The sequence below is a fragment of the Psittacula echo genome (assembly GCF_963264785.1).
Source record: "Psittacula echo genome assembly, chromosome: 11".
Taxonomy (NCBI): Eukaryota; Metazoa; Chordata; class Aves; order Psittaciformes; family Psittacidae; genus Psittacula; species Psittacula echo.
This window is the reverse complement of record NC_137746.1, coordinates 8837130-8859413: the sequence shown is the minus strand read 5'-3', so window position 1 is coordinate 8859413 and position 22284 is coordinate 8837130. Positions and strand designations below refer to the sequence as shown.

The 22284-nt window shown below is 47.6% G+C and overlaps 1 protein-coding gene across 10 annotated transcripts in view; it reads left to right on the top strand.

Annotated features, from left to right (window-relative positions):
• Nucleotides 1-6893: 6893 nt before the first annotated feature.
• The window catches only part of EBF1 (EBF transcription factor 1), a gene marked incomplete at its 3' end in the record, with an annotated part of 275559 nt that continues 260168 nt past the window's right edge, over nt 6894-22284 (top strand). For all 10 annotated transcript variants that reach the window (XM_080626996.1, XM_080626995.1, XM_080626994.1 and 7 more), the window contains exons 1-5: nt 6894-7808; nt 9174-9330; nt 9649-9712; nt 9961-10016; nt 19034-19107. In XM_080626996.1, coding sequence (XP_080483122.1) covers nt 7675-7808; nt 9174-9330; nt 9649-9712; nt 9961-10016; nt 19034-19107 — 485 coding nt within the window. In that variant the 5' untranslated portion in view covers nt 6894-7674. The remainder of the gene's footprint in view (nt 7809-9173; nt 9331-9648; nt 9713-9960; nt 10017-19033; nt 19108-22284) is intronic.

Below are 22284 nucleotides of genomic sequence, written 5' to 3'. Positions count from 1 at the left end.
GTCCTCACCATGCCTCACACACACCCCATGCCAAGACAGATGTGGAATCTCTGTGTGTTGCTTTCTATAAGCAATAAAAGCAGAGACTGACAGGCGTTTAGAAAAGCTTCTTTGGCTCACATCACACTGCACTGTTCTTTTAGCAGCAATTTTTGTATCTAAGTTCTTTCTTTCTTTACAGAATCATTTGAAGAAATAATGTGTGAGAGAGGGGGAAAAAAGAATTACCTCCGGCAGTCATGTTATAATGGCTCTTGTGCTGACAGCCCTTTGGGAACGGTGGCAGCAGCAGGGTAAGTATATATGACATCTTTGTAGTGATAAAGAAACAAATAAATGTTCCCATTAACACTCCATCAGGTCAACAGCTATTCCAGACCAACATGATGTTAGAGGAACCGGCTTGATTCATATCATCTACGACACGTTCCTCTTGCAACACATCTTCTGGAAGGCACATAAAACAGAGGTCCTGCTCTAACCAGGTGGAGTCATTAAAGAATCAGTGAACTTTTTACAAGTTGTTTGAAATACCCTGGCTAGAATCCAGTTCCAGTGTTCTTGCTGTGTCTGTTTAACAGTTCCTTCATCACACCACGACAATGACTCTGTTTCAGTGCTGGAGGAAGTAATTTCTCCCTAACATCGATCGTAACACATTTTTGGGAGGCTTCTGAATGCTTCCTAAGCCCTGCAGTGAGATCAGTGGGATGGGAGCCTTACCATAACAATCTGCTCAGGAAGCATGAACAGCATTTGTATATCATCCATAATGAATGTGTGTGCATATGGAAGAGGCACACATGCACACAGATGCCTGCTCAGACGAGCTGCCCTTTTCCTAAGCAAGTCAGAGCAAGCTGTGTGTGAATAAGGGCTGCAATGCCTCATTCCCTGCACAAATACTTGGTAGCAAACAGCAGCTTCCAACAAAATTTCTATTCAGGAGAGTGTTTCAGCACATTTTAGTGCTGCTAAAATGCAGGCTTTAAAACAGGTACAGATTTTCTAACACAGGATAACCCAAGTTCCTAATGAGTGTGGTGTTTTCTTCTCATGCGATGGGTTGTTTTCTGGTTCTCTCTTCACCTTTCTTGCTTTTTCACACAGGTAGAATAGTTAAGAAAGGTCCTGAGAAGAGGCATGAAAAGTCCAAGTGATTTCCTCAAGTCACACAGATCCTGGACAAAGATAAAACCAATGAAATGCCCTGTTCTGGGTCACATAAAGTGGAGACTTGGACTTTGAGTTGTCCAAAGCTCTGGAAAGTATATATAAAAGTGAGTATCTTTTATATTTTAAAAGTCATTGCAACTAAAGTGCTTCAATGCTGTGCCCTGGCAAAATCTCCCTGGTCAAAGGTATGCTCCAGGCCAAACTTCTGACCCCAGATGATGAACTTGTGATTTCAGCAGAAACAGAACTAAGACCTTCTGATGTTACCATGAACACCAGAGAAAATAGGTTTCAAAATGACCAGCAAAAAAAACCGCACAGCCAAATCCTGAGCGTTTGGGTCGTACACACAGAGAACCGACCTTGCTGCATTAGCAAGTGTTTTGCCTCTCCTATCACTCCCCTATTTGAAAGAAGAGCCTGAGATTGTGGAGGATGCCCTTCAAAAGGACTTGTGCACCTTTCAAAATCAAAATCTCAAAATGTAAAGTTCTCAGAGTTTATGTAAGCATGTAACAGGAGATACAGGTTCCTGAGTCACTTAAATACTTCTGATAATATTCAGTCTTGATTCAGCAAAGCGTGTGACAACTTTAGTAGATATTTAAAACCATTCCATTTAATGTGCTTAAAACTCATCCTCTAGGAGGGAGGGAGTACATGTCTTTGGGCTTCTCCCTTCCCTCTTAGATGGTAGACATGTACTTACATCTCCCTGAAGTCAATAGCAGTTGATTATATGTTTACATGCTTTGCTGAACTGACAATGTAAAAAATCATAGCAAGATTTTGTGTGATAAAATAACCATAATCTGCTCAGTGGCTGCCAGCATAAACAAATAAGTACAAGCTAGTCTTGAATGTATTGCAAGCTTGTGTGAGTACTGTGAGGAGCGGGCATTTGCAGCTGGCTGTAAAGTAGTGCAATTTCCATGGATAAACTAACAAAACGGGTTTCATCTGCCCTGATGAGTGGAAGAAGAGGGATTGCCCTTTTGGGGTGCATAGGGTTGCCAGGAAGCTCTTATGGTGTGTTCTGGGGACAGACCATCGGGTCCTTGTTGCTGGCGCTCCACAGGCGGCCCTACTGACCCCGGAAGGCAGTAGCACTTTCGCGGCTGGACGTGACTCGGTGCCCATGCCCCGGAATGGTAGCACTACGCGCTATGTGAGCACCGACAGTATTTGGGGTGGCCCGTGGCAACCAGCTCCCCGAACCCGGGCGGACAGCCCTGCCCCTCACCGCCGGTGCTCAGCGGTAGGTTTGGTGTCAGACCCGGGTCCCCATGGGCCGGCGGAGGCGCCGCGGGAGCTGCTCCCCTAATCCCGTGTCCGCCCCGCGATGCTGCCGGTTGCGGTGCCGGCGGGAGCAGTTCCCCTGCGTGACCACCAGGTGGCGCCGTGACCACATGGCGCGGCGGCCCCGGCACCGCCCCCCCCCCACGGGCCCGAGGCGCTCAGCTCCACCGAGGGGGGAACACCGGGTCCCGCGCCCCCCCATCCCGGGCACCCCGCGAGGGGTCCCCCTTTCCTCCCGCCTCTTGCAGGCCAGGCGGGAAGAGGTTTCCCTCAGTGCCCTCTGCTTCCCACCCGCGGGAGTTAACCCTGCCCCAGGCCAGCAGAGAGGTGAGCCCCATCCCGGCCAAGGCATCCCGGGGATCTCCAGTCCCCAAGGGGCGGGGGACCAGGAGGATAAAAACTCATGCTTGAAACGCTTCCATCTTGGTCACCTGCTATTGATTCTTCAAGGCATCTGGGGTAAAAGTGGGTTTCTGTCATCATCGTGCTGTGGACAGGCTCTTTGCCTCATCCCAGAGGCATCCAGGCCCCTTTCTCCTAATCAGAGCATCATATCCCAACCCTCAGTTCTTTTAGCCTTTTTCTTCTCTTTCTCCTCAGGAGCAAGCCAGGAATGAGGGATAAAACACCTTGAGTAGCTGAACAGTGTCGTCACCTGCAAGGGCAGACGTTGGATTCATCTGAGGATGGGAAGTTTTTGAATTGAAACAGGAGCCTGTTTGCCGTAAAGGCAAATACTCATGAAAAGCATCTTTGCTGCAGAAGATACAGTGAACTGCTCCCAAACCCCCAAGCCCCTTTCACTTCTGCCATCAGCAGAAAGTGCAGGTATGTGCTCAAAGTGCTCTGCTTTTGGTCCCACCTGGAGAGAAGAGGCTGCTTTTCCCTTTCCCCCCATCGGCACAGCTCTGTTGTTCATCTGCCTCCTTCTGAGAAGAGCAGGAAAGAGCATGGTCCCTTTGGGGGTGTCTCATCCAGCTGCAAATGTCAGGGAGGAGGGAGCAGAAGCTTTTCCCTTGGAAATTCCTATTTCCAACCACTTCTTTCCTCCCTTAGGGTCTGGGCAGAGCAAAGCAGTGCCTGACTTGTCCCGCTGTGCTGGGAGCCCCATGGCACAGGGAGAGGGACTGGAGGCAGGAGGAGGGAGTTGTCCTGGATAAACTCCAGGTCAGAGGCGAGAGGGGCCTTGAGCCCACTTGGAAACTGCGTCAGGGCAGGGGAGAGGCCTCTCTCCATGCAGAAGACTCCTGTGCTCCGGGATCTCTGCCTCCAGCCTCACAGGGGCTGTGCTTGTCTCCTGGATTTAGGCCTCCTTCCATGGGCCCTTGCTCAAAGGCCTCAAAACCAGTCGATTCCCAGGAGTCCTGTTTTCTCCTATATAGACAAGCAAGCCAGGGCTGGCCCTTTCCTCCTCTTTTCCAGTGTCACCCCATCCCTGCCTGGGGACCGTGTCCTGGTCCTGTTTATAAACTGCTCCTGCCTATGCTGCAAAGCTGTAGTTTATGGGTTTGCATTGCTGGGGTAAAATCCACAGCTCAGCTGTGTGGCTCTTGCTTGCTTTGGGAGAGAAGCATTTCCTCAGCCCTGGAAGCAAATCACAGCCTGCAAAGTCTGTGTGTGCTTAATTCTGCACTGTATGTTGGGAGCGTTTCACTCGCGCTTGCAGGGAACCTCTCTGCAACGTGCCCGATGTCCTTCTGCAGCAAACCAGCTCAGTGCTGAGCCCCAGCAGCCTACCAGGTACTCCCCCATTGCAGGCTGCAAGCATCCTGCAGCTCCTTTGCCATGCTGAGCGAAGGACAAACCCAGCTTTCCATATGAAACACTCTCCGGCCTCAGCACCGGCAGCGGTGCACATGCAGCAGCTTCTCTGCTGCAGTCAGAATGCGGTGGTTTTGATCCAGAGACTGGACCCAGGAGTATGGAGTGCTAAAGGCAGTTGGGACTTCTTTAAAATGCCAGCCCCAGTGTGCTGGGGCTGGCCCCTGTGGGTGGATGGAGCACAGAATCTCCTGCCTCCTGCCAGCTCCTGTTTTCTTTTTCTCTCTTTTTCCTTTTTTTTTTTCCCCAAAAAAGTCCTGACTTTCTCACCCCTTCCTTGTTTCAGCTCTGCTTTTCTTTCACACTCCTCCTGTGGGGGTCGAGCAGTGTTTAACTCTTTCTTCCTTGCAGCAATTAGTGGCTTTGAGACTTCCTAAGACCCAGGTGCGGCATCCACCCAGCCTCAGCAGGAGCCTCAAGGAGCTGGCTGCTCGTTGGGCACAGACGGACATGTATGTGTGAGTGCAAGGAGGAACATAGTGGAGAACTTGTCACTTTTATTGTCGTGGCTGGCAGTCCCTGCCCGGTGGAGGTGCCCTCAGACTGCTCCTGGGATGGTGTTCCCTGCAGCATCCAGGAAAAGGCACGGAAACGGTCCCCTGATCCCCCGAACAGATTTGAAGGGCAAAATCTGCCAACTACTTGGTATATTGATTCAAATGCATTATTCCTCCCTGGGCAGATCCCGGTCCTGGGAAAAGAGCAATCAGTACAGGTGCAAATAGCTTTTAATTGCAAAATGTATCTCACCATGGAAGCATTTATGCTGGATTTGATACAAGTGATAGAGCAGCAGCCTGAGGAAAACCAGTAAGCCAGAGCACTGCTGGGACCAAACTATTTCTATGCAATACCTATGGCGTAAATATTCATGTATGGCTGTGTTCTTCCACATATCCCTGAGATATGACACAGTAACATTATGTGAAGATTCAAATATCATCTGCAGGGAATGTGAAAACTTGCAATTTGTGACGGTTCCTGTGTGAGAGTGCAGCATACTTGGGATGTGGATGTTTCGAGCGTGGACTCTCCTAAAGCCACATCGGCTTTGGGGCTCGATCGCAGTTTAGCATTGCCAGAGAGGTGCTAGAAGTAGATTGTGTGCCTGCTTTGGGGATCTTTGTATCTCTGGCTGACGTTTAGCTGTGTGCTCAGATGCCGCTGCACACAAAGTGATGTACAGGTGACTGGAAGAGGGTCCTAGAGAGTTGTCAGATTGCTTTTAAGGTGCCTACAGAGCTGTATCCCGGTGCTTTTGTAGCGTGTCGTACCTGGGCTGGCTGTTCTCCGGTTCGGGGCCCTTAGCAGTGCTTTGCGCGGCCCTTGGAAGGGGCAGTAGGCGGCCGCCAGCCCCGCCACCCGCTGCCGGGCAGCACCTTCCGCACCCCGAGGCGGAGAGGAAAGGCGGGGCACGGAAGCAGGCAGAGATACCCCAGGCACTTCAGTGGTTACCCGCTCCAAGCTCGGTCGGGGGGTCCCCGTAGCCCCTCCGCGGTTTGACATCGCCATGGGAGGGGGCGGGTAGCCCGGGATGCGCCGGGTTTTGTTTCATTACATGTGCAAATGCCTCGCAAGCCCTTGTTTGGGGAGATAGAACCCGCGCAGCGCACCCCGTTCCGCGGCAGGAGCCGGCGGGGGAGGCGGTGGCCAGAGCCCGACTACTGGAGCGGCTGGCGAGGATGCGAGTGGTGCGGCAGGGGGGATGAAGGCTGATGCGGGGAGCCCGCGAAGAGATGCGGGCACTGCGGCCGCTGCCTCGCCACTCCGCCAGCCCAGCGGTTTCCCAGCGAGGGCAGGAGTTGGTTCTGGTGTTATTTTCTCTGGGAAAAAAACCCCAGACTTTCTTTCTGAGCTGTCCCGTTAGGAAATGTGCTGCTCCTGTAGAGCCATGCACTGCTGCCAGGGAGTGAGACAGGAAAGGGAGAGAGGGGTGATGGATTCAGCGGGGATTTGGAGGGGGGAAGTTGGAGGGTCCGGCCCCACGCGTGTTTCCAGCGGCGCTGGTGCTAGGGATAACCCGTTGTATGGGGCATGGCCGTGGGGCGCATCCCCGGCTTTGGGCGGTCAGGCTCGGGGTCGACAGCCTGGCGCTGACAGGGGGCGGCCCCGGGGGAGAGGGGGAGCTCGGATATCTCGCGGCTAGCGCTGCCGCTTGTCCCCACGGCTGTGCGAGAGCGCGGAGCCCTCCCGGCGAGGGACGGCCCCAGGGTCTGTGGTGGGGAAGCGGTGCGGGGAGCGGGGTGTCCGCACCCCAAGCCCCGATTGTCCCTCGAGCAGCGCCACCGCCTCGTCCATGAACAAAGGCGCGATCGCGTTAGTGCCGATGCCCCCCCCGCCCCGGGGGGGCTTCGGGACAACTTTCCCCCGGGCCGACAGGACCGTCTGGGCGGGGCTATGCTAATGAGAGGGGAATGGCCTCGCCCCCGCAGCGGCTCTTTGCGGGCAGCCATTGGCTGCGGCTCTGCGGGGGTGGAGCGCTGACGCGATGCAAATGAGGGGGCGTGGTGTCTTCGGCCCCGCCCCCCGCCCGCCGGGGCTGCGGGGCTCGTGTTCGGCGGCGGGGACAGTCAAAGTGGCTCCCATAGGGAGAGACGGCGAGTCCGCCCGGCGTTGCGGGAGAGGGAGGGGGCACCGGGAGCCCCAGGGTCTCCCTCTGGCCGTCCGTCCGCGCCGCCGCCGCGGGTGCGCCCCTCTCGTTCCCTTCCCGGCGTGCGCCCGGCTCCGGCAGCTCGCTTCCTGCGCGGCTGAAGGAGGGAGGAGAGAGGAGCGAGGAGCGAGCGCTTCGGCTGGGAGAGGAGAGGAGAGAAGAGAAGAGAAGAAAGAGGGAGAAAAGAAAGAAAAGAGAGAGGGGAGGAAGGGGGGGAACTTGCCTCTCTTGTCACTGGAAAATGACACTTGATGTAGCAGAGCCTGCCGCAGCTCCCGTTCGTCCTATTGTTTCTTAAACTGCATCTGAGATTTTTGTTTTTGCTTTTCCTTCTTTTTCCTTTTTTTTTTTTTTTTTTTTTTTTTGCCTGCTGCCATCCAAGGGGTGTTTTCATACAAAAGGGACTTCAAGTACTCGTCCGGCTTGCAAGAGCTGCAACCAGCCCCCAGCACCCCACCAGCCCCTCCACGCACCCAAACAAACTGCACACGCAGCGAGCAGCAGCGACAAAACCGGGCTCTGATTGCCTCTGGATTTTTTTTTTTCCCTTAATGTGCGTGCCTGTGATCGCTTTCTCTGACTTGCTTTGATTCCAGAGATCAGCTGCAGAGAGACAAAAAGAGTGAAAGAGAGAAAAAACCCTGTATAACAGCCTGCTGGCGATTTCATCACTTTTTTTGTTTTTTTTTTGAGTAAAGAAGGAAGATTTGCGCTGTTGTTTCTGATTCATGTTTGGGATTCAGGAAAGCATCCAGCGGAGTGGGAGCAGCATGAAGGAAGAGCCCCTCGGCGCGGGGATGAACGCGGTGCGGACGTGGATGCAGGGAGCCGGCGTCCTGGACGCTAGCACGGCCGCTCAGAGGTAGGCAGGCTCCGCGCCCCGGCAGCGCGGGCTCCCCGCAGGCAGCGCTTTCCCCCCTGCACCAGCCCAAAAGCCGGCTCTGGAGCTCTGTTAACAGCAGGGAGCTTCGCGTAGAAGTAGCCAGTTAAATATTTATTCCTCCTGTCCCGTAGCAATGACTTTTTATCAAGTAATGACAATAATGACAGCAGAGAAGTCAGTCAGCCTGGCTAGGTGAGAATAGGTGTGTTTTAATCTCTTCAGCCCACTGCGTTCACGCGCAGGAAAGAGTTTTCAAAACTATGTTTGCTGATTTAGTCTGAAGATCTCCAAATAACGTTTTTCTCCTCCGATAAGCAGCGACTTGTGCACGGAGGTATCCAAAATATATTTCCCTACCTCTCTCTCTTATCCTACAGAGAATCAGCAGCCTCCTTTCTCCTCCGATAAGCTGGAGTTTTGCAAAGCTTTCTAGGAGAGAAATTTAATTCGAAGTCCTTTTGTAAAACCGCTGCCACTTATCTTAGATTTTTAACAAGAAATCCTTTTAAAGAGGAGGTGGGTTTGGTGAAGCTGTGCCCAAACTCGCTTTCGCTCTCATTTCCCCTTCTTCTCATCCTTTTCCCTGCGAAAGAAAGGAAAAAAAAAAAAAAAATAGAAAAAAGAAAAAAAAAAAAGGAAATAAAAATAAAGAAAAAGGAAAAAAATTGAAGGAAACCCTGATGCGGATTCGCAGCCTGAGCCCTGGAGCCGGCAGCAGTTTAATGTTGACATCTCCCGGTGTCTCCCACCTCGCCCCGCACCCCTCCCTCTGGAGCCCTCTAAGGAAGGGAAAGTTTCTGCAGGGACAACCCTGAAATATTTCAAGTTGTCTCCTCGGCTGTTTACCCACCGCCCCGGCCAGGGGAAGGAAAGCTCGCAGGACCGAAACTGAAAGATCAGGCACATGGGCGCTGGGCTGACAGCTCCGAGCCGACTTTGAGAAGTGGCAGGAGCGAAGCCGCTCCGCGGGGCAGAGCGCCGGCGAGGCTGAGCGCGGCTCCTCTCTATGCGGGGCCGGCGGCGGGCGGGCACGGCCCCCGGGGAGGGGTGGTGGGTGCCGGGGGGACGGCTCGGGGATCGCCGGAGGGCGGGATGGGCTCTGGGCTCTGCCGCGCTCCCGGCCTCACATGGGATTCGGTGTGGCAAAGCACGGCTTTCCTCTTGCCCGGAGGGAAGAGCCGCGGAGGGACTCACTTGTGTATGTGGGGGATGCTCAGCCCCGGGGGAGTCCAGCCGGGCCCGGCCGGGGAAGGCATGGGCCTGGGAGCAGGCTGTGGGGGTGGAGAAGGGGATGTGAGGCCGCGTCGTTGAGGCTGCCGCTAACCCGCGTCCCTCTGGTCCCAGCGGAGTGGGTCTGGCTCGGGCTCACTTCGAGAAGCAGCCTCCTTCCAACCTGAGGAAGTCCAACTTTTTCCACTTCGTCCTGGCTCTGTACGACCGGCAGGGGCAGCCCGTGGAGATCGAGCGCACCGCCTTCGTGGGCTTCGTGGAGAAGGAGAAGGTGAGTAGCCTTGCGCCCCGCTGAGGCTCGGCCGCCTTTACAGGGCCCTCCCCACTCTGCTCCCCGGGGCTGCGTCCCTGGCGCCTGACTCTTCCCCGGTCCCGAAGGACAGCCAGGGAGGGGGTTTTCCCTGATCCCTTGCTATGCCCGGGACAGGGAAGAGGGGGTGACAGCCATCCTGTCCACCCCTGGGGACAGCCGACGTGTGAGTGATGGAGAAGCTTCATATGTTTGTTTGTTTTTTTTTGTTTTTGTTTTTTTTTTTTTTTTTTTTTAATTCCTTTTTCCTCCGGCCTCCCCTGTCCTTTTTGACTTCAGGAAGCCAACAGCGAAAAGACCAACAACGGGATCCACTATCGCCTGCAGCTGCTCTACAGCAATGGTAAGGGCTGGGAGCCCCTGGTGTCAGCCCCATCACCTCCTGCTGCCTCCTCGGCTGCAGAGCCCACCAGAGGCTGGGAAGCCGCTTCCCACTACTCCCCTCGCCCCGCGCATCCCTGCGGCCTCGGCCAAGCGCTGTTGGGATCTGGGCGGCCCCGAGCAGGAGCCCCAGCGGGCCCGAGCCCTCGGGCGAGCCCCAGCGCGTTGCTGCCGGCCGGCCCCGCTCCTCACACCTGTGCCTTGTTTCAGGGATCAGGACGGAGCAGGATTTCTACGTCCGACTCATCGACTCCATGACCAAGCAGGTAGGTGTTGCGGAACGCCCGCGGAGGGGTGCTGGGGAGGTGGCAGCCGTCGGGGTGGCCCCAGGGAATGCAGTGGGGCGGCCCGCGGAGGCGAACCCGCCCCCGGAGCGGAGTAGCTCTGTCACGGCGGGGAAAAGGCTGCGGGGAAGGGGGTACTCGCTCTGTAGCGGCAGGGACTGCGGGGCCGAGTCGAGGAGCTGACCCCGGTGATGAGGCTGTGCAGAGGGTCTCCGCTGGACCCTGCCTGCCGCCGCTCTTGGGGAGCTCCGAAAAATGGTGCTCCTAAAGGCGATCCTCCAGCCGCCCTTGTTAGGGCTGGGGCCGAGTTTACAGCTTAATTAATAAGCATTAATCTGCGGGCTCCCCCGGCGCACCGAGCGCCATCAGCGCCAGCCGCTGCCCTTGCGCGGGGTCTCCGTCTGTCTGTCCGTTCGTCCTGCGTTCGCGCCTCCGCCGGGTCCTGGGTGAAAGGAGCGATCGGATCGGGGCACGTTCGCGTGTCGGAACAGTCACCCCGAAACGCCTGTCTGGCTGCTGCTCGTCAGACCCCGGCAGTGGTTTACCCCTAGTTGTAAGTTGCTCCTTAGCTTCGCCCCCGTCGTGTGCCTAACCTATACAATATACTTTCCTGTATGAAATCAGCATTTTTACAAAGGGAGTATCCAAAGAAATCGATTCTCCCTTTTTAAAAACACTGCTGCTCCAGCGTATTCTTCTGCTCCTGTTAGAACATTTTTCTCTTCTGTTTCTTTTAAATAGTTGGGATCACTCTTAAGCCTTTTAATCCTTAAAATATGTTTTTTCCCCCTCCTAATCTGTTGTACTTGTTAAAGAAAATTCTTAAATTTTATTTGGGAAAAAACATCCAGCTTTTTCTGTACCGATAGGAAAAGTCAGGCCCTGTATGTTGTCTGTAGGGAAAAAACTCTCGGCTTGTATTTCTTCTTTACTGCAAAACATAAAGCTCTAAGGGCTGAGTTTGTTTTAGAAAACTCTCTTTGATGGTTCCAAAACATCTTTTCCTGCTATTGAAGATTGTCTTTCAACAGTAAAAAAAAAAAAAAAAAAAAGGAAAAAGAGAAGTTGGATGAATTTTACCAGACAATCTGCTATGTGTCTGAACTCTGTTAAACTACACACTTCCAAACACAGCCCATTCCCTGCAGGACTTACAACAGCAGCAACATGCCCTTCTTCATAACGAATCTTGAGGAAGCATTTGCTTCCATTCCTTGTTTTTCAGGCATGAAATGGTTCGTTTGTGCTTAAAGTAACAAAATCTTCCTGCTATATGAACTCTTAGTCCTTTTGGAGCTTACGTATTACATATGAGAGAGGCTATCAATAAATATCATCTTGAAATAGCTCTCCTATCGCTACGGAAATGCAAAAGCCTCTGCTCATAACCCTGCTGAAAACAGAGTCCTGAACTCATGTAGAGCAGCAGATTCAAAATAATTTTCTTAACAAAGGCATCTTGCATATGAAGAGTTCATCCTAAGGCACTGTTTGACCTCGTGGTCTTTCATTATTATCAAGTCATCAGAGGGTCTTTGGAGAGAAAGTGGAAAAAAACCCCTGAAATACAGTTTATTTGTAAAACCTACCGTGTAGCTTTAAAACACATTCACAATGAAGAAGAAGGGGGGAAAAATTCTGTCTGATTTCAGGAAGTCTTAGGAAAACAAAGTTAGTGCAAATTACAGATTTTGGGGAAAGTGCAGTGGAGTTGAGAAGGAAGGATTTATGAACAAAAGCCTCTGAACTCAGGTTAGGAAATAGGGAGTGAAGGGCTGTTACAGAAACAAACATATTTGCTTACGCAGTAATTTCATGTATATAATTTTATCAGGCAGGACTATAATTGCTTATGAAAAATAGGGCATTGTCATGTCAAAACTGTAGCATGTGCGGCTCCCAGATTTTCTGGGGGGCCAGGGGCTGGATTCTCCCTCTTCTTCTTTTTTAACTCTTCCTTTTTAAAAGTGAAATTATTTCTGATTTGGGATCACTTTGGCGGCTGAATGCTTGTTAGGAAGTGAAGTACAACACATGACAGAAGCCCACCCAAATGTTGAATATATCATTTATAGTTCACGACAGTGAATTATACAGAAGATCTTGAGTAACTTTCAAATCATCAAACTGTAATTAAATATTGCAAAGACTGTCTGAAAATTCTTTAATTTTTAATGAAAGTTAAATGTATTGTCAGTCTGCTTGAAGGTGTAGTATTTTAATGCATGACGCTCAGAACAAACTGGATAATGAAATGATTACTTTTAAATGAAACTGTTGCAGAAGCATACATGTTTCAGCTGGCAAGTATCTTCTTGATACTCTCACATGCACATTCACACACTCAATAATTACAAATTCCCAGACTGAAATTACAGCTACTCTGAGGTTTCTGGTGGCAAATTAAAAATCCCACAGAAGCAAAGCTTGGGTGAGTTAGGTTCCCCAGATCATACAGGAAAGTATCCGTGGCTCTTCATGTTAAATATGTATTTTTTTAAATATGGACACATCAGGTTTAAATGTATTCTCTTTGTCTCGCAGCTATAAATTGCAAGGTTTTGTATCGTGGATTATTAATTTAGGTAAGATAAAATCCATCCTACAAATCAGACAGATTTCTGTATGTAGGATCGCTACTCATAGATTTAACATAAATGTCCCATTAGCAGCATGTATTAAAGCTGCAGGTGGACAGGCAGGGATTTGCTGTGCTAGAAGCTGTGTATGTATAGATGTTCCTGATCTGAGTAAGTCAGGGATTTGTTTGTGCGGCTGTACCCAACTAAGAAACTCATGGTGAGAGTCCTTTCATAGGTGGAGCACAGGGACCTACGTGTCCTGGTGCACTTGTGTCTATTCTCCGTCTGCAGTGATGCTGTGTGAGAAGCAGGGCTGGAGAGTGGCGTGACTGAAAGCACCAAGAATTGTGTTGTGAACTGCATCCCAGGGCAGATCTGGGCTGTAGGTGTGAACTCTGTGTGTGCTGCCCCAAAACATGAGCTCTTGCTGCATGCCCGCTCCGTGGTAGCCTGGGCTGTGGGACTTCCGAATGGGAAACTCAGGCAGGATTGGTCTCAAAGTGCATGATTTTGAGTTATATCGGGGATAACGTGCTTAGCCTTTGGTGGCGGCTCCAGAGCAGTGTTGGGTAAGATGGGAATTCCATGTCTTTCAGGGATCTCGCTATGTTTCCAGAATGTGTCCCTGTCATTTAAAATTAGTGAATACTACGCACAAACCGTTACTGTTGTAGGGAAGCTTTTTCAGTTACAGCAACAACATTCGGCGTCAATACTGGTTTAATTACATTTTCTTTTATGTTATCTTGGCACCTCATTTTATGTCAGGATCGCATTCCTAATGCGTTCAAAACCCTGTAGGATCCCAAACTTTATAGCCGTTGCTTTCCGTAAAGCAGCAGCTCTTACCGCAGTAGGTCTGGCTCTAACAATGATGCATTTTGAAATGGCCTACAAAACATGAAATATGTCTGCTGTAATAAAAACGGAGGTTTTAGGCCAGTCTAAGGATTTTTAATGTATTTACGGAGAAGAGATGCCTTCTACTTCTTCAGCTGTATTTTCATAAAGTTGATATATTTCGCTATTAGGAAAGATGGAGGAAATAAATCTGCAATACTTGTTCCCCACCCATTTTTTCTTCAGCCGTTCTCATCCATAAGATATAACGGATGCTAATACGGCTCAGGCATCTTAAAAATCATAAGTTTTGCACGATAGCTATTGTCTATTGCAGTGAGTCCTCATGAGTCAAAATCCTTCCTTCAGAGTTCGACTCTGTTTATATTTTGCTTTTTTCCCCCAGTATTTTAATTCTGGATGCAAATGTTTTTTCTGTTGACTTCTCTATCATTCTCTGATGTCTGCAGACATCTGATCAGCTCTCTATTCTGTGCATAGCACGGCCCTTCTTGGCAGCTACATGCATGGGAAAAAAACCCGTTATCAATAAGTTCAGAGGAGCCTCAGCACACTCAGAGAAAATTCACACAAACATAAAACAAAACCTAACCCCTGTGCCGGGGAAAGTTTATGTTGCGCCAGATTTTAGCAGCTTTCTTGTGCCTTTGGTGACATGTCAGAAACGCAGGTGATATTAATTTTCTTGTACAGAGAGGAATGGAGAAGTTTGGAATTTGCATGCATGATCGGGACCTGTGTTTGGGAAAATGTAAACTCATCACAGTGGAAAATGTGTTGTTTGGAGTCTGAGGGTGAAAACAAAGCTGAGGATTTTGGAGAGACTGCCTGAGCCAGATGGCCTGGTGCATTCCCAGTCTGGCAGCCCAACTGCTCCCTCCTGTATAATATACAGCCATTTGTTCTGGGATATTTACGCTAGAGCTGTTTTCATGTGAATGTTTGAAAACCATTAAAAATGAACATATTAGGAGAGATAAATTTATTTAACTTGTGTGAATACATCGATAAGCAGGCTGTGTATCAAAGGCAGAGGGAGCCTGCATAAAATAATTAGATGCTTCTGAATTGTGCATTGAGGGAGACAGCAAGAACTAACTGTCTTCACCCCAGGACCGAGTGCTGTGCTACTTGTCTGGGATAAACCTCACTGGGATGAGTCAAAATTCTGCCTGGGGAAAGAGTAAAAGCTTGGGTGATTAAGGGTTAAGTATTCAAAGCCAAATAAATGTAATTCACTGTATTTTCTATGTAGATGTATAGCGGATACAAGCCTAATCCTCTCTGGGTGAAATTCTGGCCCATCTGAAGTCAATTGCAAAGCTCCTATTGAATTCGGTGGGGCCAGGATTTTATTTTCTCTCTGTGTGTATGGCTGTATACGTCATTTCAAATCATTCTAGTTCTGTTTTTGAAAGGACCCTCATTTTAAACAAGTTTTTCTTTCTCCTTTATTTCAATAATGAAGATAGTTTTTATTTTGTGAAGCAGATGAGGAATTTGAAAGCAAGTGGATTTCGGTGCATGTTGCTGATTTCTCTTCTCTTACTTTTTTAAAATCAAGGCCATAACTGAACAATATAATGACCATGATCTCATTCCTTCAAGATAGTTTTTCGTCCAGTTCGGAAAGCAGGATTGCTTGACTGGCAAACTGACACCATGAGATGATCCTGCCCTCACTTATATCAGCATAAATCTGGATTTAGTCAGGGATAGTTAAGGACAAAATCTGGCTTTATATTTTTCCAACCTATTCACCAACTCTTTTATTGCTCTATCCTGCCATCTTTATTGGGGAAAAAGTGGCTTAAATGAGAACTGTGCTCTTGACTTTTATATTATCCCTCCTCCTTTTATTTTATTTTATTACATTTTTTTAATGAACTTCATCGCTGTAAAGTTTAGGCAAACCATTGAACGCACTTGTCATCTAGAAGTGACTGCGATGGGCTCAGTTTAGTATTTTTATTTGCTGGCAAGCAGTGAATTGCATTTGATTCAACTTTTTATGCAGCTTTATTTAAACGGAACTGAGGAAGCTTTCTATTTTGACGCTAATTTTTCGGGGTCGGATTTTTTAAGTCCGCTGGTGCCCGAGTTATCGTTACTCACTGGGATTCCTTGTAGAAAGCTTGCTTGGGGAAGTAATGGTTTACCAAAATGGAAGGTGAATTTTGTGGGGAAATATTTAAGATGCTCAGGAGAAGCAAAGCTATTTTGCACCACTTGTGAAAAAAACACCAAGTTTAAACTACAGAAAGTAAACAAAAAGAGAAAAACGAAGTCTACAATCGTGCATTTCCTTCGCTGGTGTTTTGTTGTGCAACGCTGGTGTGTATTTGCAGGCTTATTTTTAGCTCTGCTGTGGTCTATGTTTATACACTATAACTTTCACTTTATCTCTCATTAATGTGATCCCTATTTGACAAAATCACGATGGTGTCAGAGCGACAAGGAATCCCGCTGCAATCAGCCCATTTTAAAGACTGAACTTTAAAAAAATAACAATAATAATAATAAAATATGTATTTTTAAATAGGGTAGGTTTTCAGATTTTACGGTTAAAAATCTTCACAACAACGTTGTAGACCCTTCCTGTAAAAATACTCCTGGCAGCTATAACGATCTGAAACTTTAGCAGTTCCTGTTTCCTTTTTGAAACTAATTGTAGAATTAGTGCTTTAGAGCAACGCAGTTTGCAAGAGAGCAGAGTATCTGCAATGCTCTCAGGCAGCCATTCATGGAAGTAAACAGTTGGTGCTTTACACTCCCGTTCGCACAAGTAAATTAGGACATAGGAATGGGAACTGGGGATGAGCTGCTCAGAAATGAACTCGGCAATTCCTCCTGCTTCCTAGAATTTCCTAGGAATTCCAGCAGGAATAGGGTATGCGGGAGTGTCTGTGCTTAATGCGGAGAAAACACAATGTGGATGGGTGCAACATCGGTAATTAAATGCAAATAAAGTGAAAAGCAAATCCGTAACGTTAGAGGAAGGCAGAAGAATGTCATGCACGCAAAGAAAGGGATCACTGATGCTAAACACAACAGACAAGGTGATTATGTACCACAATGTTGACTCTGCCCGTTCATTATTGCTATTTAGTTGAGTTATTTAAGCGGGTACCTGGAGGTTAAGTAAGCACAGCAGCAGGAAGAGAGAGGGGAGGGGAAAAAAAGAAAGTAAATGCTGTGTTCTGGTTTGTCATTTCTAGCGCTTCCTTGGCTTCACTGGCAACAAGATAACCCATAGTCAGTAAATTTATTTTATTATTTGAAAGTCTTAAGAAGAGCGAGCCAAGTCCAGCAGTCCTCTCTGAGGCACTGTTCATGTTGCATTGTCTAGAGGTGAATAGGCACTGTGGAGGTGTTTGTCTCCACTAATGGCCTCGGGGGTAGATCTGCTCTTTACCCACATGCTCTGCACTCTCAGAGACAGATTATTCTTTAATTATTGATTAAGTCCGAAAAGTGCCATGAGCTTCCCCCTTGCCTGGTCTGTCCTACTGCCAAGTGGAGCCTGATTTTGGGGTTTTCTGGAATGTTTGCAGTGTCCCCACTGACCAACCCCGTCAAGTGTCAGCTGGTTCCTTTGATTCCCTGGTTTTGGCTGAAGATGCTTCTCCCCATCTTCCCCTTTAATGCAGGAAATGAGGATTGTTAGAATTTGTCCCACCTCCTGCTGTAGCACATGGATGACTGTAGTGCCATCTTCCAGGGCTTCTTGCAAACCATCTGTGAATGTCTTGGGCACTGACATGGAAGTACCTCAAGGTGTGGGCCAGCAATTGAGCAGGGACATGGGGTCCCAGCTGCTGTCAGGGGGGTTTGCTGGTGTCTGTGCTGCAGTGACTACATTTGTCCTGTGACAATTTGTGTGTCCCCTTCATATGAGTGCTGGCTTCACAGGATTTGTGCCTCACTGGTGGGAATGAGGGGGTAGAAGTCGAATGAGACTCTGGACCTATTAGCTGCAATGACACTGATGGCCTCTATTTTATCAACAAAAAAACCCACGGGGTCTCAGGTTTTAGGGGAATGGGTGTAGCAAAATGGAAATGAAAAAATTAAAACTAACAAAGCTAACACAGCCCCATTCCTGATTATTTCTTTTTTAATCATTAAATGATTTTATAATGCATAATATCAATATTGCTTGTTACTATTAAAATGGTGTCAAGAATCAGCTCATGCTTCCTCAGATTTGTATGTCCTGAGATCTGTGCCCCATTTGCAGGTACAGCACCTCTTACCCTTGGTGGGTTATAACTAAAAGGACTGGGAAAGCAGTTCGTATGATGTTACTCCAGCATATATTACATGAATAAGATAACTTATTTTTTTTCAGTGTTTCTACACTTCCATTTCAAAGTGGTCTCATTCCATAAAATGTATTTCATCCACATAGCATACTTTGGGGTTTTATTTTCAATATATAGTTTCTAGTTAGCTTTAGGTATACCCATATCGGATATATTTGCAGAGTTTGTCCCCTAATTTCTTCTTTTTAAGTCTGTATTTTACAAGCTGAAAAGGTCCAGAGTAAGGCTGATGCTCAGATGTGGGTGTGGACATCCCTCCAAGTCTGGGGCTTGAACCATTGTTCCTAGCTCTGCAGTGGTACCCTGAAAGATTTAGGAACCTCAATGCCATCAAATGATGTTCTTGCAAAGGAAAATTCTTTACACTCTTATTTTGCTGCTGAGGGGATGGTGTCTGGGACCAGGGGTGGTTAGAAAATATCACTCTGTCGTGATCAGATGGAAACCCTGTACTGGGCAGGCTGTGAGTGGTAACCCACTTAGTGTGTATGTCGATCACTCACTGTTGCTGCTGGTTCTGAGACTGGGAGCAAACGTAAACTCTTCCTGCAATGTGAACGCAGTCTTTCCACAGTTTTAACTTTAAGGATTCTCCCTGTGCTGTCTCAGAGTCAAATTTCTCAAGCTGGTTGATCCTCGGTTTGTTTTGGTATCCTCCGCTCTGGTAGGGCCTGCTTCTCACTTATTTATATCCCTGTAACTCCAGAGCCACTTTCTGTGAAGCGGTGGATCATGAGGTTCAAGGGCAGAATCAGGCCCAGGCACTTTCTCAGGAGCTACCAGGAAAATGCTTGGGCTGTGCAGCTTTTGTAATTAAAAATACATGAGCGCTCTCTTCTCTGTCCTTATTTTTATTCCTTTTTTAATGAATAGGACCCAAAGTATATCCAGCCTTGCCTTTTTTGGTTTTTTCCCCCCTTTTTTTTTCTTTTAATGCTATTAGGTTTATATTTTATTCTGAATTGAAAAGAAAATTGTGGTTGTCTTGACTACTAAAAAACCCCATCCTACACACTGCTTGAGAGATGTGCCTCGGAGAGGAGGGAATTTAGCTGTACTTGCACTCTGTTGTTTTCCAACTGCAAGTCTTGGAGCAGGTTCGGTGGAGACACTGTCCCTCTAGCCTGCAGCTTGGCTCTGAACTCTGGGCTGTGCCTTCGGCTACAGTGATGTGTTTTTGTTTACTCCAAACCCAACTTGATGCACAGCTAAAATTGTGTTTTGTTTCTAGGCGATAGTATATGAAGGCCAAGACAAGAACCCAGAAATGTGCCGAGTTCTGCTCACGCATGAAATAATGTGCAGGTAAGAAATACCCCGCTTCCAGTTAATTAGGGATGAGAAGATGAATCTGTCTCTCAAAATCTAGGTTGAACCTGCAGCTATTTTTGGATTTAAATTTATCTTTCTTGCATTAAACAATCCCAAAATAACCCAGCTCGGTTTGTGTAATTAGCAGCAAGGTCTCAGCCGTCACACTAGTTTTCAATTATTTATAAAGAGTTATTCTTCGCAGAACACTACTGGTTTTCATTTAGACATTGTAGCCCATAAAAGGTCTCCTCACCAAAATTAACAGTCGATTATAGTCTTCTAGCAATAAATGTCTCTGCCCCCAGTTCCCAACCAAACCTCCTCAGTAGAATGACAAAATAGTAATTTTTGTATTTTTCCTCTGGATGTGACGAAGACTTGAGGTCAGGAGGGCCAGTCTTGTCCCAGTTGCTGCTCACGCAAGGTCCCTGCTGAGCTGGAGCAGGGCAGGTGATACTCCTCCATGCAAAAGATGTCTTCCTGTTGGTTTTCTATAAAAGTCCCAGTGAAGATTTGGCTCTGCCCTGTGCTCCCTGCCCCTGAACATGCCTGCCTGGGGTTGGTCACTTGAATTCAGGACAGCCAAATACATTCTCTCCAGAACACAGTACTTCTGCAGCTGCTTCCTTCTCTTTTCTGGCTGATTGAAATAAGTGAAGCCTCTTCTACTTCCCTTTTACTGCAGAGAAGGCAGCGTCTTGCCACAGAACCCTCTAGCACCTAGGAGAGCTTGACCTCACGGTCCCATTAAAGTTAGTGGGTGTTTTTTGCATGTCTGAAAAAATAATTTGTTACATGTTATTCGATGGCAGAAAATAATTCCCTGGTGGAAGACGAGGCATTCTTGCATAAGCTCATTGTTACAATCAGTTGTTTTAAGACTGTAAAAATGCCATTGCATGCGTTGTAACTTTTACAAAATGCATTTACTAAAAAGGAGTAACTTGAGGGTAAAAACTAGTACCCACTTCTAAGAGAAGAAACTTGGATGAGGGTTTCCTGGTGGGGGACAGACTTAGAAACAAGTATTCAGATGGAAACTTCTCTGTTGGTTGATTTTTATTTATTTATTTTTATTATTATTTCTTTTCTGTCTTGGGGATCTGTGTGTTTTGTCCTTCATGGCAGCTGCTCCCTGATAAAAGCCTGCTGCAGGGCAATACCCTGTGATGCCAGCAGAGAAGGAGCTGCTCCCCTTGCTTTGCCAGCCTGGGTAAAACCCCACACAGCCTCTCCAAATTCTTCCTTGCAGCAGTTGGGGATTTCAGTTTCCATGTTGTATTTTTCCAGGTTGCTTCATTCAGTAGATTTGGTTTCTTCCAGGAAACCAGAGATACCCCGTTGCAGTCTAAGAACGACCAGAGTACACAGGTATCTCCAAGAGGTGCCAGAGCTTCTGCTGCTGTTGGGAGCTGCAGTATTGCTTTGCTTGAGGGCTCTGGGCCAGTTCTCTCTTTCCCAATGGAAACCCAGTCCTGCTGACAACTCATAATTGCCCTAAAATTCATTGGCCCAATTAACACCACTTTCACACTAGATACCTAGCTAGGAACAATTCATGGAAATACTACAGGAGGCCTCTGACCTGATAAGGCTGAAGTGTGTGCTTGGCTTTTCTCTGGTAGTAAACCAGTAAAACAGTGGGACCGTCCATGTGAATAAAATTAAGCACGTGCTCAAGTGCCTGCAGTGTCAGATCTGAAACTGCTGTTAGTTCCTCATACTTAAACAACAAGGTTTTTGAGGTAGGAATCACATCTGCCAGCCACTCTGAGCCATTCATGCAAGGGTAAAGACTGCCTACTTCAGTGGATTAATTTTTTTGCTAACACTTGAGAAACATACAGAGTAAGAAGTAAATTAAAACTTCCTATGGAGGGCTGAGTTCTAACCAGAGGACCAAATACCCACATCAAAGATTTATGGACATTCAGTATACTTTGAGACAAAATTATTTCCATTCTGGGAATGTGGAAAGATATGCAGCCTTTCCCTTTATTAAAGCACTTTACACTTTCTTTGTTCTTAAAATTGACTGGATCAGGAGCTTTATTCTTCTCCTTCTATTTGTTTACTGCTAGCCCTCGCCTTGTGTTTCATAACCATAAAGTAGAGCGGTAGTAAAAGAAATAATAATCTGACCATAGTAGGCAAATGTTGTGTGCCTGATGGGGTGGGGGAGACATATTCAAATGTCTTACAGCTCATATTAGATATTACCCATTTCCTTTTCTGCCTATACATGTGTAAGAGGGTGCTGTTTGTTTACCAGGCCGCTTGACCCTATTGCACAAATCTGTCATCTATTGTGCTGCTAACACTCTTTTAAATTGCAAATCTGATGCTCTTTAGGGGTCTAGAAGGAGAAAAAAAAATCTCTCTCCACACCATTCTGTTTCTCTTGATTTCTTGCCTGTTGTAAGTGGAAGTTGGGATGTGCTGAATTTGCACCAGGGGTGCAAATGCAGCCTCAATTATAAGCATAAAATTAGAGTCTGTTCCCCATTAATCAGCCCAGCTAATTGCTATGCACTACCATTAGCCATATGGTGTGAAAGACAGCTTGCTCTCCCTAAGATGAAATTTCTTCATTTCAGACATGAAATAGTGAGGGCTCTGTATTTTAAAATAGCTTGTTTTAGATATTTAATTTCTAAACAACTTTCAGCAGTGCTTTCTATCAAGGCTAACTGCACAATAAAACTTTGCATTTATGTGACAAAGCTGGGTATTTATAGTGTATGACAACTATGGCACGGATAAGACAAAGAATTCAAATGTATAGAAGAGTCCTGGTTGTGGTAGGAAAGTGGGGCTGATGTTTGCTTCAGGTAGTGGTTTATTTCAAAGGATTTCATTGTATTTTGTCAAATATAAAAACACTGTTGGCAAAAATGTTAATAGCTGGGGAGAATTCACAGTCTCAGTGGAATTTATTAGTATTGTAGGCAGCATGGGGAGGGACATCTATAGTTAATATTGCCTCAACAATTTCCATTATGAAACCTTCAGTGGCTTACAGCTTTGCCAAACTTAAACTGTTCTGGCTGAAACGTCCTTTGCAGGGTGTCAGCCTCAGGCTGACTTTCTTTGGAAAGTTTCAGCTAAAATGGTTCAGTGACTTCTGAGAATGAGGTTGGAGTAGAATATGGGTTTTGTCTGTGTAAA